We start from the raw sequence: 14,960 nt of genomic DNA on the forward strand, positions 1-14,960 counted from the left end.
GAAAAGTCAGTAAAAAGTTGTGAGCAACGTTATTCATTTTTATTACTTCATAAAATATACACAAATACTGTTGTAAATAAAGTGTGTTAAAGAACTGTACAAGATATCAGTACACAATACATAAAGTGAAATACCCATCACCTCAACCTCTTCTATACCATTCCCAACCCAACAGTTACAATACCACTGGGTCATGGTGGCCTGTACAAAGGTAATTACACACACAGTACACTGCTATTTACACATCCCTGCAATTGCATCAGTTGTTTTCTTTTGAATGACATCATCAAGGTTGCTGGAGGTTAAAATCCAAAAGTGACATCAAACTATTAGCATATAATTTTTGCAGAAGGAATAGTGAAAGCCCTATGTATGACATGAGGTGGACAAACTTAAAACATAGGAACAGAAGCACAAAGTGACAAGAAATAAATTGAACATGCTACTTCTAATAAGTTACAGGAAGATGAAATGAAACAAATAAGAATAAAATGACAGTTACTTTAGACAAATTAAAAAAATGACATAAATAGTAGAGATAAAAACAATCTGCACACAAAAACAAAATGGATCTTGTATTCTCAGCAGGGATTCACTGCATCTCACTCACGCATATGCTCTCAAACACAAACACACACACACACACACACACACACAATATGTTGGATGACCCAGCTGGCAGAGTAACATTAGCCAATCCCACAGTTTAGTACTTTAAATACCTAAATTCCTGAACCCAGCCCCAATTTATGTCATTAGTATGTTTTTTTCTACTTTACACCTTAAAACAAATAACCACATTTTGGCTTTACATCAAAATAAAAAAATATTTACAGTGAAGTAAACATTTAAAAAAAGAAAAAAAAAAGGATCATTGGATGTCCCATCCCTGTAAGAGTCATCCCTAACAGAGCTGGCCCACTGCCCTATGACTTCCAATAACAAAAGCATAAAAAAGGTAACATTAAGAACTATCATAAAAATTGCAGCCACTATTTGTTAGCCAAAATGGGCAGCTGTGGTCTCTGGTCAAATACACTGAGAATTTCCTGAGGAGCTTTCCCTCAAGATTTGGGAGTGTGTCTTTGCAATATCTATGGTCATTCTTCACCTTACCCGCTCATATTGAAACCAAAGAAAACACGCAAGTCAAAACAGGCAAAAAAAAGAGGAGTGGTGGAGGTTTTGGTAGCCGAGTTTTGAGGGAGAGTAAATCATCACGACATGGGTGAAGGGCAAGCAACAACCAATTGCTACTTCACCAGAAACATTACTCTACAACAGCTAAAACATCACTTACTTATCCTTTTTTCAAAAGTTGCCTTTTTTGTCCACTGCCCTCTCACCTACATCTCCCCATTTCTTCGTCTTCCAGCTGTTATTTCTCTCAAAAAAAGCAAAGAAATGAAACTCATAACAAGCTCCAATTTAAGATGTTTGCATGAAAGATAAAAGAGGCGACATTTACTGAAAAGTTGTTTTTGTGGTGTTAAAACGGAAAAATCTTTTACTAAGCGTATATCAGTCACAAAGCTGACCAATGACAAGAAACATGCGTGTGTCCCTGATACCTTTTTGCTTCTTTGATGCCAACAGTTCCTCACATTTGTCAGACAGAAGGTACTGAGGGAATGTTTTGAGGAGGGGTATGAGTAACCATGGAGCAACAGTGGCGTAGGACTGTCATTTATTTGCTTTTTGTACTGTGGTGGTGGTGGTCCACGGTTCAGCAAGAAGGTTCATGAGAGCATGTTGGATACTCTGATGTACCTCTCTGGATCCTTTTAAGATTTACTGTCCTTTTCCAAAGACCCATGTGTCCATTGGCAATCGTCTGTTCATAAGACAAGGTAAAAACAAAAGGAAAATAATCCGGAGCGATGAATATACTATGCAGCCCTGCAACAACAAATGGAGTGATGGTCATTAGAGAGATTCATGTATTGGTCAGTGGTGTATTTCTGCAGTCAGCCTGTGAATAAATGACACATTAAACCTCACCTGTCAGTTTCATGTGCATGCAGAGCCAACGAATTCTACTTCCCCATGTGCTCAAATGGCACGCTGACCTGCAAAAGAAAGAGAATCGAGATTAGGAGGAGGAATTACAGTGTAGCTCTCACATACAGCAAGATTATCATGAATTGTTTGACCACACCTCCAAAAAAATGATACTGCATTTCACTATGGACTGATTTAGACCAGTAATATCCAAATTAAAAGTTGTTGTCCGTAAGAGATGTGGAGTTCGTCCTTGTTTCAAAAGCCATGTGCTGGAGTACACAGTCAACACAACAAAAATGTTTTAAAAATACCTGCATACTGCAATGTACAGTATGTGCAATATAGCCATGCAAGAAACACTACATTTGATAAGCTTGTATTACGCATTTTTTGTGACCACATCAAAGAAATGCTGAATGAATGCTAAGGTTTTTATTTTATTTTAGGTGCTGTTGTATTGGTTTGGATTTTATTGCAAATGAGCTCCTGGCATTTTATCACCTTCTTATTTACTGTGCATAAATCATGGATAAAAGAAGGACTGGGTGATAGTTTACAATTATCACTTTTAGCGCTGGAAAAAAAATAATATAACGACAATGACTATTGCATCGCAGTATAGATACTCTGGTACCAGCAGCACTTTCTCGTTATTTCTTCTCTCCAACAGTGAATTGACATACACCATGGCAAAACCCACATAGCCCTGTCTCCTCTCTCTTGCTCACAGTGGTGTCTTCCTCTCATCACTTGTCTTATTTTCTATGTCTGTTGTCATGTTACAGCCTATATTTATCCTTTAATAAAAATCTAAAATTTTATGCCCTCAATGTTGAGTAAATTTTTCCAGTTGGTATTGAAAATCATATTGAATACTGATATTTTTACAGAACTGTATCAAAATAAGATATTCCAGTATTGTGACAATACAAATCCCTTAAAGTCTATATTCATATTGTTACAATATTTTCATATCACGTATCGTGGCTCACACTGAACACCACATGAGATCTAGGTAAAATTAAACACTTCAATGAATACTGACACAAAATTAAAAAGACAATGCTGTGATGACTGCCGCAATGTTGATTCAGTCCCTATCACCCATGCCTAGATGGAGTCGGTCTTTGCTAGTCTCACAAAGCCCGACCTCAGCGCTGGAGAAACTCCTGGCTCCACACATACACATTTTGCTATAAGGGAAAACACGCCCTGCCTTGTTTGCATTTCTTTGAACCAATCACAAACGTCTTGGGGCTGCACCATGCCCAGGATACAGCAACAGTGTTGTACATCGGGATTTGAGCTCTTGTCTTACAATGACTACATCTCCGCAAAAGAAAAGGTAACAGCTGTTAGCTTGTTTAGTGTCCCGGGTGCTGATTTGTAATTTTCAGCATGTATGTTGCAAGTAGGACGTTGTCCTTGTTTCCCAGGGACTTCTAAAACATAGATGGTGGATGCCACAATGCTTGAAGCAAGCAACAAATAGCAACTTAGACTTATACCTGCAGTGTGTGTCTGGTGAGCCAAACCAGTCTTTGCCGACCAAACTTTACACCTACAGTTGAATCACATCACTCAAAAAGATGACCAGGGTCCCAAGAACTAAAGGCTCAAGGAGCTTTCACTCAACTACTCAACTCAACTCAACTATTTTCTGGAAGTCCTGCTGTATGTAAAATGTTAAAATGGTGGATCATCCCCTCATTCCACTTCAACACACAGCATTCTCATTGTTTTTTTTCAAACATTGTGTCACATGTTTGACCAAAAGAGCTGTGAAAGAGCTTTCACCTGTGATGTGGAAATTCTGGACTGGTCATGACGGGCTGTGAGGTCAGAGGACGATACGTTGGCAGGAGCCCCACGGTGGAGCCGCATGCTCACTTTCCTCTCCCTCTCTGCACGAGAAATTGCTCGAGGCGATGTGTTCCCTGAAATTGGGTATATAATTCAGACTTGACGACATTTGATGCAGCCTCATCTTAGCATTATTCAGTTATTAACAGACATAGCAGGAGTTCAAGACTTGAGCAATTTAGCAGTACACTCACCAGACTGCTGGACCCGTGAGGCAGGGTTAGAGATGGCCTGCTCCGGCCCGTTCCTGACTCTGTTGGCAGCTCCAGGGTTGGGACCAGGGGGGAGACCCCGTGATGCAGACCCCCTGGGGGCTCCTCCGATCCGCTCATCCCTCTCATCCCCTGTCCTCCTCTCCCGATCCCCATCTTCAGCTGTCCGACTGGCACCCTGATAGACGAGATCAGCCACTTTAAAGCTTTTCCATCAATAAAAAGTAGCTTTGAATTAGCTGTATATGTGATGAGAGAGTTGAGTGGCACCAAAACAAACATCAATATTTCAGTCTCAAACACAATGTAAACTTACAAATTTGAGCATGTTCCAATCGAAGACGTAATCATAGGAGAAACCCTGACGGTGGAAAAGATTCCTGAAGAGCTGTCGTAGGTAGGAGTAGTCTGGCTTGTCATCAAAACGGAGTGAACGGCAAAAATTCAGGTACGTGGAGAACTCAGCTGTAGAAGAAAAAATTAGCAAAATGTTAACGAGGAGAAAATCAATACAACATTAATAGCAGGAAAATCACACAATCACTGACATAGTGTTGAGCTTCAACTATAGAGATTAAATAATGTTTGCATTGTTAGTGTTCATTCCCATACTGAGATGTGCCAATACTGCGTGATGATTTCAGAACAGCAGAACAAAGTTGCTGCCCCAATACACAGAGACACCAAAGACACACTTACAAGGGTATCCTTTGCAAAGAACTTCGATGGGTGTGGACATTTTCTTCTCACTGATTCGTTCATACTTTTGTCTCTTGGTAGCAGCCTTGAGGCCTTGCCAGGGGAGGGAGCCCAGGTTGAAGTACATGAGGACATAGCCAAGAGACTCCAGGTCATCACGTCTGGACTGCTCTGCAGACAGAAAGTGCAAAAGAGCACACAAGAGTTACAAAACTGAATGATGGACGCCTAATGCTAATAATCTAGTTAATCTAGGCCCTATTTACAGGCTTGAAGTAATTAACTACTGCCTTCTTTAATCACCTGTGACCAGTCACAGCTCATTGTGGCTTGTAGTAGCATAATGCAACTTTCACTTTAAGATTCAATCCATTATTTTTCATCAGATGCCACAGGCATGTAGTGTAGCCATACTTTCAAACAATTTGGACGATTTAATGCAGGTATCATGTGAATGGTGAAGTTCTGATACTACTTGGTACTGGGTTATTTTGGTTGATACCTTAAAAGGAGAAATCTAGTATATTTACTGTAACAAAATTATAAAATGACCATGATATGTCAGAGATCAAGGAAACATGTTAAGCTGAATACCTGCTTCTCTGACAGCGCTATAGCCATGGTGTCTTCCTTTGAAATTTCTACTTCGGCCCAGAATAACTGTTTTCGTTTGCCCCTAATTACAGTTCAAATTCATGCAGAATGTTTGCCGAATGAGCAAATATCTGCTTATGAGTCTTAGGAAACCATAGAGCTTATGTTAAATAGGATTTCAACAAATTTACTGTACAGTCTATGGCTTTAATTCGCTATTTGGAAGCGCACACTCACACACACACACACACACTCAAAGATGGAGGGGCTGTGTAATACATATGGATACCCATTTGTCAAAATAATGAAATAATAGTAATGTAATGTGAGTTCTGGTTTTTGTTTTTCAATCAAGTGTGGGCAGTTTCAATGCCTAGAATGATTTCCCTGACCTGATAACCCAACAAAATAAGGTGTTCATGTGGCACTTCTAGAGAAACTTGTGTAGCCTGTTAATCAGACAACCACTCAAAGTGTGGTTCTTTTGTGTATTCAAAGACAACAAAATCCTTTCCTGAACAACTTGTTTGTATGTGTTTTTTACAGTAGAAACAAGGTAAAGATATCACAACATTTACATTCTACCAATACTGATTGATTGAGCTCCACATTCAATGCATACTTCTAAAGTTAAAACTACAAGGGGAAAAAAAAAAACTTAATTGTCCTATCAGTACTACTTAAACATTTGTCCATCTAATAGATATCCATCGACAAGTCAATGATATCTCACTAAAATACAGACATAAATAACTTGTTGGGGCTGCAACCAACTGCTAATACACTGCAGTGATATGGGAATGTGTTTAAATGGTTAGCCATATAAAAATGCTCCGCAACACCACAACAGGGCTGTTTTCCATCCCAGATGGCATTTCCTTCTTTTTCTCTTTTTTCTTTCTCATGAGCCCTCTGCCCTCATATCCTCTGTATGAGCTGATAGGGTGTGTATAAACAAAAAGACGATGCAGAGAGGAGGCGCCTCAAGGGGATGGGGGTGACAGTGAGGAACAAACTGTTTATGGAATGTAGAGTTAGAATTGGCAGCTTCCTGGCTGAAAAAAACTAAGCACCACTAAGAAGTCCAGTTTTACAAACCACCAAGTTATTCGGAGATATTACATTCGGACACAGGCACCAAAGCATGGTGAGAAGGGATGTGACTCATTATAAAAGACTGCAAAGGGAAAATCTGACCCATAGTAACGGTACTTTTCACCTCCAGACTAGGGATGAATGTCATGTGGAGGAGATAGCATCATAAACCTGCTGAATCACATTTAACAGGGTGTTTAGTGAGGGTGTGATCCGTTGAAGCAGAATTTTCATAAGCCACACAACTAGGGCTACCTGTCACTGGCAGCACCATCATCATAAACAATGCGATTCTTATCAAAACCATGGAGGAAGACACTCTGGTGGTGTCAATCGTAGTGCATGCAGATGCTACGACTGGTAGCTCCTTTGAATTTCACTACATTTTTGTTTAAATCTGTTATTTTGGTGATTTTATTGCTGAAGCTGTTATGAACTATGGCACTCACAGGCACTGGAAAAGGAAGCCTGGGTTGTGGATTAAAGAGAAGCAGACCATTAAATGATCAACAATACACACAGCATCATTCAAACACCCAGTGCAACAGGCACCCCAGGAAAAGAGGAGAGCTGAGAGAAGCGCCATGCTAACCCAGCTTGGTTGCTCTTGACTAATGTCAGGCCAGGAAAATGAAACTGACAAAAAGGGACTAAGGCCGGCCAAGCAACGGGAAATCAGACACCAACTTGTGGCTGCATATTACCTGCTCCACCACAACATCCAATGAGCTGTTGCACTTGATAGGCAAACTGTCAGTAGCCAAACACACAGGACCGGCAAGGTGGACTCTATGGCTGAACGATTTGGAAAAAAAACACCTAATGGGATTATTTTAACTGTTGCTGAAATTGTGATACGATTTACAAGACTGTAAGGAATGATCATTTTTGCATCATTATTTTCATTTTCATTGAAAAATATATATAAATGATCATGGTGTGTTTTTTTTGCAATGATCTGTATCAAATAAACATTTTTTTAAGTCTGTAGAATATGGTTTGTAGACTGGGACATCTCTGACACGTCATAAAGTTTAATTCAGAATTGTATTTTGATATGTTTTGCCTTTAAAAAGTATTGCACCTCCTGCGATTTGGATATTGCATTGCACTACTCCATATTGCAATTGCAATTTATTGTTCAGTCCCAGTAGACTTAATGATGCTTTGTACAGGAGCTGCTGATGGACAACGTTTTCCTGATGTCAAACTTTTTATGTTAAAGTGTCGATCATGTTGCCTTTGTTGTCTTGTTGTTGCTTTTTATATTCAACCAGATGAAAAAGTGTGTGTATGAATAAAATTGCATACATTGTTTTATATTTCATCCATTCACAAATAAATAAATCAACAAAATAAATCTTAAAATAAATTCACAAATAAATTAACTTGATAACTTGAAGTAGCATAATTTGTTCAAGTATTATTTTTTCTTGCTACAAAAGAAATATAAATGTCAGATTTTCTTTCTATTTTAACTAAGTTTATTGGGATAAGAGGCTAGATGGGCCTGCTGCATGATAAAAGCCCTAGATTTGAACTGAACGCATTGCGAACCTGCTGAACTTCAGTCTGCTGTAGTCAGGATTATCACACTTTTAGACACTTTGACCTCTCTGACATGGCAGTGATACACAAAAAATAAACATGAATCACAACAACTCTGATAGGGGCTTTCTAGAAAGCATCATCACGCGGGACTATAACAGAACTGCCTGACTGGAATGTGTGTGTGAATAACCAGGCCAAGAGGTCAACAACCAACAGCAGTATTGTTTTGTGAAGATGCAACCCAATGTTGTGCATAACAAGTGACTAATCTGGTTTGGAAAGCAGGGTTGTCCGCATGCTCCAAGGGTGCCTTACCAATTCCAAGATGTGTGTTGATGGAGGCATAGCGTGCTGTGCCAGTCAGGTTCTTATTCTCCCTGTAAGGGATGTGCTGATGTGTGCGGGCATCACGGTACTTTTTGGCCAGGCCGAAGTCAATGATGTACACCAGGTTACCCTTTTTGCCAAGCCCCATTAGGAAGTTATCAGGCTTGACATCCCGATGGATGAAGTTCTTGGAATGGATGTACTCGATGCGACTGATCTTTAAAAAAAAAAAAAAAAAAAAAAAGAGTGGAAAATTGTTAGGTTCTGCAGCAAAGACACAGATAAGATACATTAAGGTGTGTCATGGTGACATGAATTCGTGGCTACAAGGTCATATTCTGCATGCTGTCAGCCCAGCACTTTCTCTGTGTTGTTTTTTAAAGAAAGTTTTAGTCTCTGGCCAGTAGGTGCACTCAATACATCAATACCTGGTGCAAACTAAAGCAAATAGGAAGACAAGGAAGGACGACAGGATATATGAAGACAGCACACAGGAAGGTGATGACCCCAGGCTATAACTGGAGAGTCAAACATCCATATAGAGGACTGACACAGCAACTTGGCTGCAGTTAGAACAAAAGGTGATATGAGTTGTGCTTGAGAGAGAGAGCTTTGTATGAAATGAAATATCTAGGCCAGCACAGTCTAAGAAGAGGCCAGAATCACAAAGTACACTGGATGCTCAAGAGTAGTGAAGACCAAAACATCTACAATCTTTAAAGAAGCCTTAGGGGAATCATGGGCAATGTTTATAAGTAGAGAATGCACCAACAAGTAAACGTCAAGTAGGTCATGCACATGACCGAGTGGGATCATAAATATTATGTCTCTGTAATCTACTTGTAAACAGAGCTGTTTCACATAGTGGGGTCTTAATTGAAGGGACAGTGAAACTATCCTAATTCTAATACTCCTGACTTAACATGAGGGTTTGTGTCATACCATCTGGTCTGCCAAAAGCAAGACAGTCTTTAGGCTGAACTTCCGGGAGCAAAAGTTGAAGAGGTCCTCCAGACTGGGACCAAGCAGCTCCATTACCATCACGTTGTAGTCTCCCTCTGCACCACACCACTTTATCGATGGTATACCCACTACAATACACACATACACAGAGTCAGCATTAAGTCTGTTCATCACATTATTACTGGCACAACTATAATTCATATCACTTGCCACATAATCTTGCATCAAATAAAAATATTTTTTTAACCTAGTCTTACACAAGATAATCCATTTCTTGAATATGCCTTTACTCATCTATGTAGGTCAACCTAGCATAGCTTTAGATGACTCTTTCGAAAAGATAAAAGTCCTTCAATCAAACTCCTACTGTTAAAATACTTCATTGAACATCTTTCCAGCAGGCTTAGAAGGCTATTCACATGTATAATATCGGCAGAGACAAAACATGTGATAAGAATGCTTGAAGCATGTCAAAGCTATATTCACTCCTTACCTCCTCCTTGCATCATCTTGTAGAACTTGCTTTCAATATGCAACTGTGGGTGTTTGGTCTTCACACATTCCAGCTTGATGGCTACCTCCTCACCAGTGGCAATGTTGGCACCTGAGGAGACACACGAAAATATGACAGCTGTAAGAGCCATGGCAATTGCACCAGTACGAGGCCAGTGATGGATGAATATGAAGGAAAATCAGGTTCAGTGCCCAGATAAGGGGGAAGAGTAATTGTACAGTATGAAGACAGAGACTGACCAGAAACTGATGTGGGGGAAAAAAGTGTGCTTTTACACTTACCGAGGTAAATGTCGCCGAAAGAACCACTCCCTATCTTTCGCCCGAGCCGGTACTTATTCCCCACTCTCAGCTCCATGGTTGCGAGTCGTCACTGCCACCAACACACAAATAGAAATGATTATAAGACACCAAAGGATACATGGATACTAGCTCATCTGATGCACTTTTTTTCCCTCAACACTGACTCTGAAACACTACAGGATGAATTACTGTACAGCTCTACCAAATATAACATATATGTAGGACTATTTCCTTGATTTTCCAAGAGTGGCAGAATGAGGGATAGTATCATCAGTCAGTCAGCTGCTCACATGATGATCCTTCAGTCCCAGAAACGCTGAGCTGACCACGTGTTTGTGTGAGAATGTTGCCTGAGCAGGGCTAGTTTGATCAGCAAACAGCTGTCTGGCCTCCAGAGATACATGATTAGGACTGGGAGGGGAGGTGGTCGAAGTGAGATCAGCAAAAGCAGGGAAGGGAGGAGAAAGAACAGCAAAACAAGGGCTACAGAAACCAGAATCCACTGCTGCATGTGTACTAAGACTTGCCACACATGAAGTGAAATGAAGTGAATCTTATGAGCTGAACTGCACGTGATGCTGGAGCAGGATCATCATTTATTTAGTACTCGCTCTACCACGCCACATTGTGCAGCCACCGCAAAAGCAAGACTAAGCTCTACACTGTTCTGAGTTAGCACTGCCATGGGAGGGAAGGCATGAGCAGCCGTGGAGCGCTGGCTGGCTTTATCTGTGTCAAGGCCCTCAGACATTTCTGTGCAATGAACTTCAGAAGGAAAAGTGCTGCAGAGGATATATCAGCACACAACAGCTTTTATCAAAGAGATCTGCTTCCTCACCACTAATTTGGGAACACAGCGTTAACAAAACTTGTGCCCTTAATAGCAACAGTGGACCTTCGTTTCAAATGTAGCACTGCTGCATCTTCAAAAACACCTCCAGTCATATGACAACATGGTGTTATATGAAATAGAGCGCATCATCTTTACTGATTCCTCCCTCAGTCCACATCCCCTATAGAAATCATGAAAAAGTCTCATGACAACTCAGAGAAACTGCAAAACAAAGACTTCTCAGACAGCCCAAGTTTCGTGGACAAGCCAACTCAAGCAAGCAGAACAGTCATCGATTCTGCAGGACTAATCTTCTGCATTCTGTCTGCCTCCATCCAGAGCCTCCTTCATAACAATATCAATTATCCCAGAAGTTATTCTGCTTGATTGTAAGCAGTAGGATTAAAAGAGAGCTGCTGACACCACCTTCGTTCTAAAACTTCTTTAACAGTGATGACGGCTTACATACCATCATTGCGTATCATCTAAGCCTTGTTAAAGGCATCTTCACGTCAAGTAAAAAGATCAAATGAACCAACGTGCTGTAAGAGATGTATGTCCTTAGACCTCCCTGTAAACTGTAACTGATGGGAGGACAGCCTGCCATAGTGGATGTGATGGGGGTAGATGGATTTGGGTTAATAAAGGGTTAGGTTTCATTACACCAAGAGGGTGGCTCATGTGCTGTAGCCAGGGGACCCGATTTAGGAAGCAACATTAATCACAAGGCTACACAGTAAGTGCCATTGATTAATTACTTGGTACAGGAACAGTGACACCCAATTTTAAATCACACAGTTTCCATATGGTTTTTATTTGCATATACCCACATGTGTTCTCAGGAGCTTAGCAAGGGGGGACTTGGTATTGAAAAAATATGTAGAGTGAAAATTTAGCAATAGTGCTGGGCGATATGAACAAAATCACATCACATTATTTTTGTAGGGATTAGCATTGCAACGATACTGATACCAGTATTGGTATTGAGCTCCGATACTGCCTAGAATGCTGGTATTGGCAAGAACAAGTATCTATGCACTGATCTGATACCACATAATTTAATTTAATTAATCTTCAAATGGAAAGCTGTTACATCCCAGCACCGTCTCAAGAGCCATTTCTCCCCCCAAGATGGCCTATGGCACTTAGTCTCTGTATGTATTTGTCCATGTTTTACAATGGGTTTAACCTGAGCCAGGTCATACAACAATGACAGCAATCATATCACATCCATTAACGGTTTGCAGAGTAAAGCAAGCCTGCAACTAACCCAACCATTCTTTTCATTATCGATTAATTTGTTAATAATTTTCTCGATTGATCTAACGATTAGATGTTTGGTCCAAAAAAATGTCAGAAAATTGTGAAAAACATTGATCACTGTCTCTCAATGCCCAAAGCGATGTCCTCAAATGTCTTGTTTTGTCCACAGTCCAAAGATACTAACTTTTATATTTTAGAAGCAGAAATAAGAGATTTAGGATATTTTTTCTTAAAAAAAAAAAAAAAAACTCAAAATGATTGATCGATTACCAAAATAGTTGGTGATTAATTTAGCAGTCAATAAATAATCAAAATAACATTGCAGTGTACAGCTGCTAAAAGACTGAGATAGATACACGTACACACACACACACACGAATCTGGTTGGTGTTCAGTATTGGCCAATACTCCAGTTCAGTATCAGGAAGGAAAAAAAATTGTGTCAGCGCACCTTTCCATCATTTTGATAAATAATCATAAGTATGGTAGATATAATGACTAAGTGGGTGACTAACAGCTGTAACAGTCTGTTAAGTTCAGAAAATGACATCACTTCACTGTACTGCAGCCTTTAAAACCAAGAAAAGACAACAAGTTATGCCATATCACAATATTTAACATGATATCGAGTCCCAAATCACAATATCAATACAATACTGATTGGCCAAGCCTACTTAGCAGCAATATGAAAAACACATTCCTTATTATAGGTTTGCCTGCGTGATGTGTCACCAGTGGAATTAGCCCATCACACTGCACCATGTGCTGTTATAATAGTAAAAATCTTGAAGACAGTGAATTGGTTAAAATGTCACAGTACATATTTGCTGCTTTGGGGAAGTCTTAGTGGCAACTGTGGTGGCAGGATGTCCTGAGGAGGTGTTAAACTGTGGTTAAACCATCCATATACATTACTGTACTCACCTAAACACAAAGTGTGAAATATTTTTATTATCCGTTTATATAATGTAAGTAAGATCCAGTTATGTAGAAAATGCACCGCATGCAAAGAGGCAAAATAAGTCCTCTTTGAGAGAGAAAACAAGTGTCAAGAGAGCCAAAGCCAGAGACTTGAGTCACATGAAAAACAGAGCACTGCTACGCCTCTCACACTCAGCCAGCTGTCACTCCACAATCAGCTCCTGTGTTACAAACTCGACACTAGCTGTAATATAACCAGACCTCACAAAATATAAGAATACAGCTTAATAATCTAACGGCAATGGAAGATGTCAGGCTACGGTGCTCTTTCCTGGTTGCAATTTGATGAGAAGCAATTCAGTTGTGATTTACGCTACAAGGGCAAAGTATTTGAAAGAACTAACGTAATATTATACGTTACATCTCATAAAATTCACCAACAGCTACATTTTAAAACAGACATTTGTTTTTAATTTTCAGCCGCTGTAAGTACGGGTATCTGCCGAAGCCGTTTACGTTTGTTAGTTGAATGTTAGCTGCTAAGAGTAAGCTAACGTTAGTGGAAATACGTTAACAGAACCGTGAAACGTCCTGCACCATGATTACTGTCGAAATTCAAACAAGCTGGAAATGAATATATCGCACTTAGCCACATTTTGTATCATACTTTTAACCGCACCCATTTATGTACTGGACTAGCCTGTAAAGATAGCCATCCCTAGTACTACTCGCCCCCTCCCCCTCTCCTGTAAGCCGTGAATACTAGACTCTGATTCGGCCGAATCAGGCCCCTTTTCCCCCTTGGTTTCTCCGGTTCTCCGACCCGCTACTCACCCGATATTGGGTTCGTCCGAGAGCTGGTTCGGTGGAGGTTCTGATCCGATGGTTGTCAGTCGGACAGGAGCCTGGGCAGAGGAGGATGGGAGCGGATTCTGGCGGCTCTCATTCCCCCAGCTCTTAGATCTGTCGTCGGTTGCACTCCCTGTTGATAGTCCCTAAGAAGCTCCAGCAGCAGCAGCAGCAGCACCAGTGCGAGAGGCCGTCCTCCACTCGAGTCTGTCTCCCCCTCTCGTTACTTAACAACGCGACCGTTCGTTCACAACGTCGATGATGTCATTCTCTGGATGTCAGGGCAAACGTCACACCTTCTTCTGTACATTTGACCATTCATTGATTATCCCGCTTCTTTCTTTTGTAGGTTTTAAAGAATCATATGTTCTAGCTGTTCTATTTTTATTATTTACTCTCTTAGTCATTATATCAATAAAGGCTGGGTGATATGATTTGTAAATAATATCGATTCGATATACCGTGTATATATATACATATATAGACATTTTCTCTAAAATAACACTGGAAATTCTCAGATAGTGCAAACACATGATGATCTTGTAGAATATGATGCATTGCCTGTAGTAAAATGCATCATACACATTAATGCAGCACTAATATTAATCCAAAAAATTAACCCTATAATAGTAAAACACTGACAGTAGGGCTGGACAAAATAAAATATTGCAATATTTTTGACCAAATGCCTTAATATCAGTATTGCAGCAATATTGTAGGGATGACTAATAATGTTCTCACAAAATATTAACACAATTTTTGATAAATAATCATCAGTAATGTGGATATAATGACTAAGCACATGAAGGAAATAATGGCACAGCTAGAATGGTCTGGTAAGTTAAGAAAATTACATCACTTTACTGTAATGCAGCCTTTAATACCACAACACTTATGTAATATAGCAATATCCAAATCTAAGATGATATCTAGTTTCATATAAAAAATATTGATACATTGTCCAGCTCTAA

At 39.9% G+C, this 14,960-nt stretch overlaps 1 protein-coding gene across 1 annotated transcript; it reads right to left on the bottom strand.

Annotated features, from left to right (window-relative positions):
- Positions 1–17: 17 nt before the first annotated feature.
- Positions 18–14,219, bottom strand: LOC146309805 (casein kinase I). Its single transcript, XM_084744782.1, has 11 exons — positions 13,975–14,219; positions 10,104–10,194; positions 9,802–9,912; positions 9,288–9,436; positions 8,334–8,562; positions 4,779–4,949; positions 4,396–4,544; positions 4,062–4,257; positions 3,802–3,941; positions 2,002–2,069; positions 18–1,899 (listed from the first exon to the last, which is right to left on the bottom strand). Exons 2-10 carry the CDS (start codon positions 10,177–10,179, stop codon positions 2,037–2,039), a joined length of 1,254 nt encoding a protein of 417 aa, XP_084600908.1. The 5' UTR covers positions 10,180–10,194; positions 13,975–14,219; the 3' UTR covers positions 18–1,899; positions 2,002–2,036.
- Positions 14,220–14,960: the final 741 nt, after the last annotated feature.

Source organism: Lutjanus erythropterus, chromosome 19, assembly GCF_056507025.1.
Source record: "Lutjanus erythropterus isolate fLutEry1 chromosome 19, fLutEry1.hap2, whole genome shotgun sequence".
Taxonomy (NCBI): domain Eukaryota; kingdom Metazoa; phylum Chordata; class Actinopteri; order Lutjaniformes; family Lutjanidae; genus Lutjanus; species Lutjanus erythropterus.

Coding starts and splice junctions, on each gene's coding strand:
- LOC146309805 (XM_084744782.1), bottom strand. CDS start 10,179: ATGGAGCTGAGAGTGGGGAATAAGTACCGGCTCGGGCGAAAGATAGGG. Junction 9,913..10,103: donor TTTCGGCGACATTTACCTCG/GTAAGTGTAAAA, acceptor GTGTCTCCTCAG/GTGCCAACATTGCCACTGGT. Junction 8,563..9,287: donor TGCTTTTGGCAGACCAGATG/GTATGACACAAA, acceptor TTTTTTTTAAAG/ATCAGTCGCATCGAGTACAT.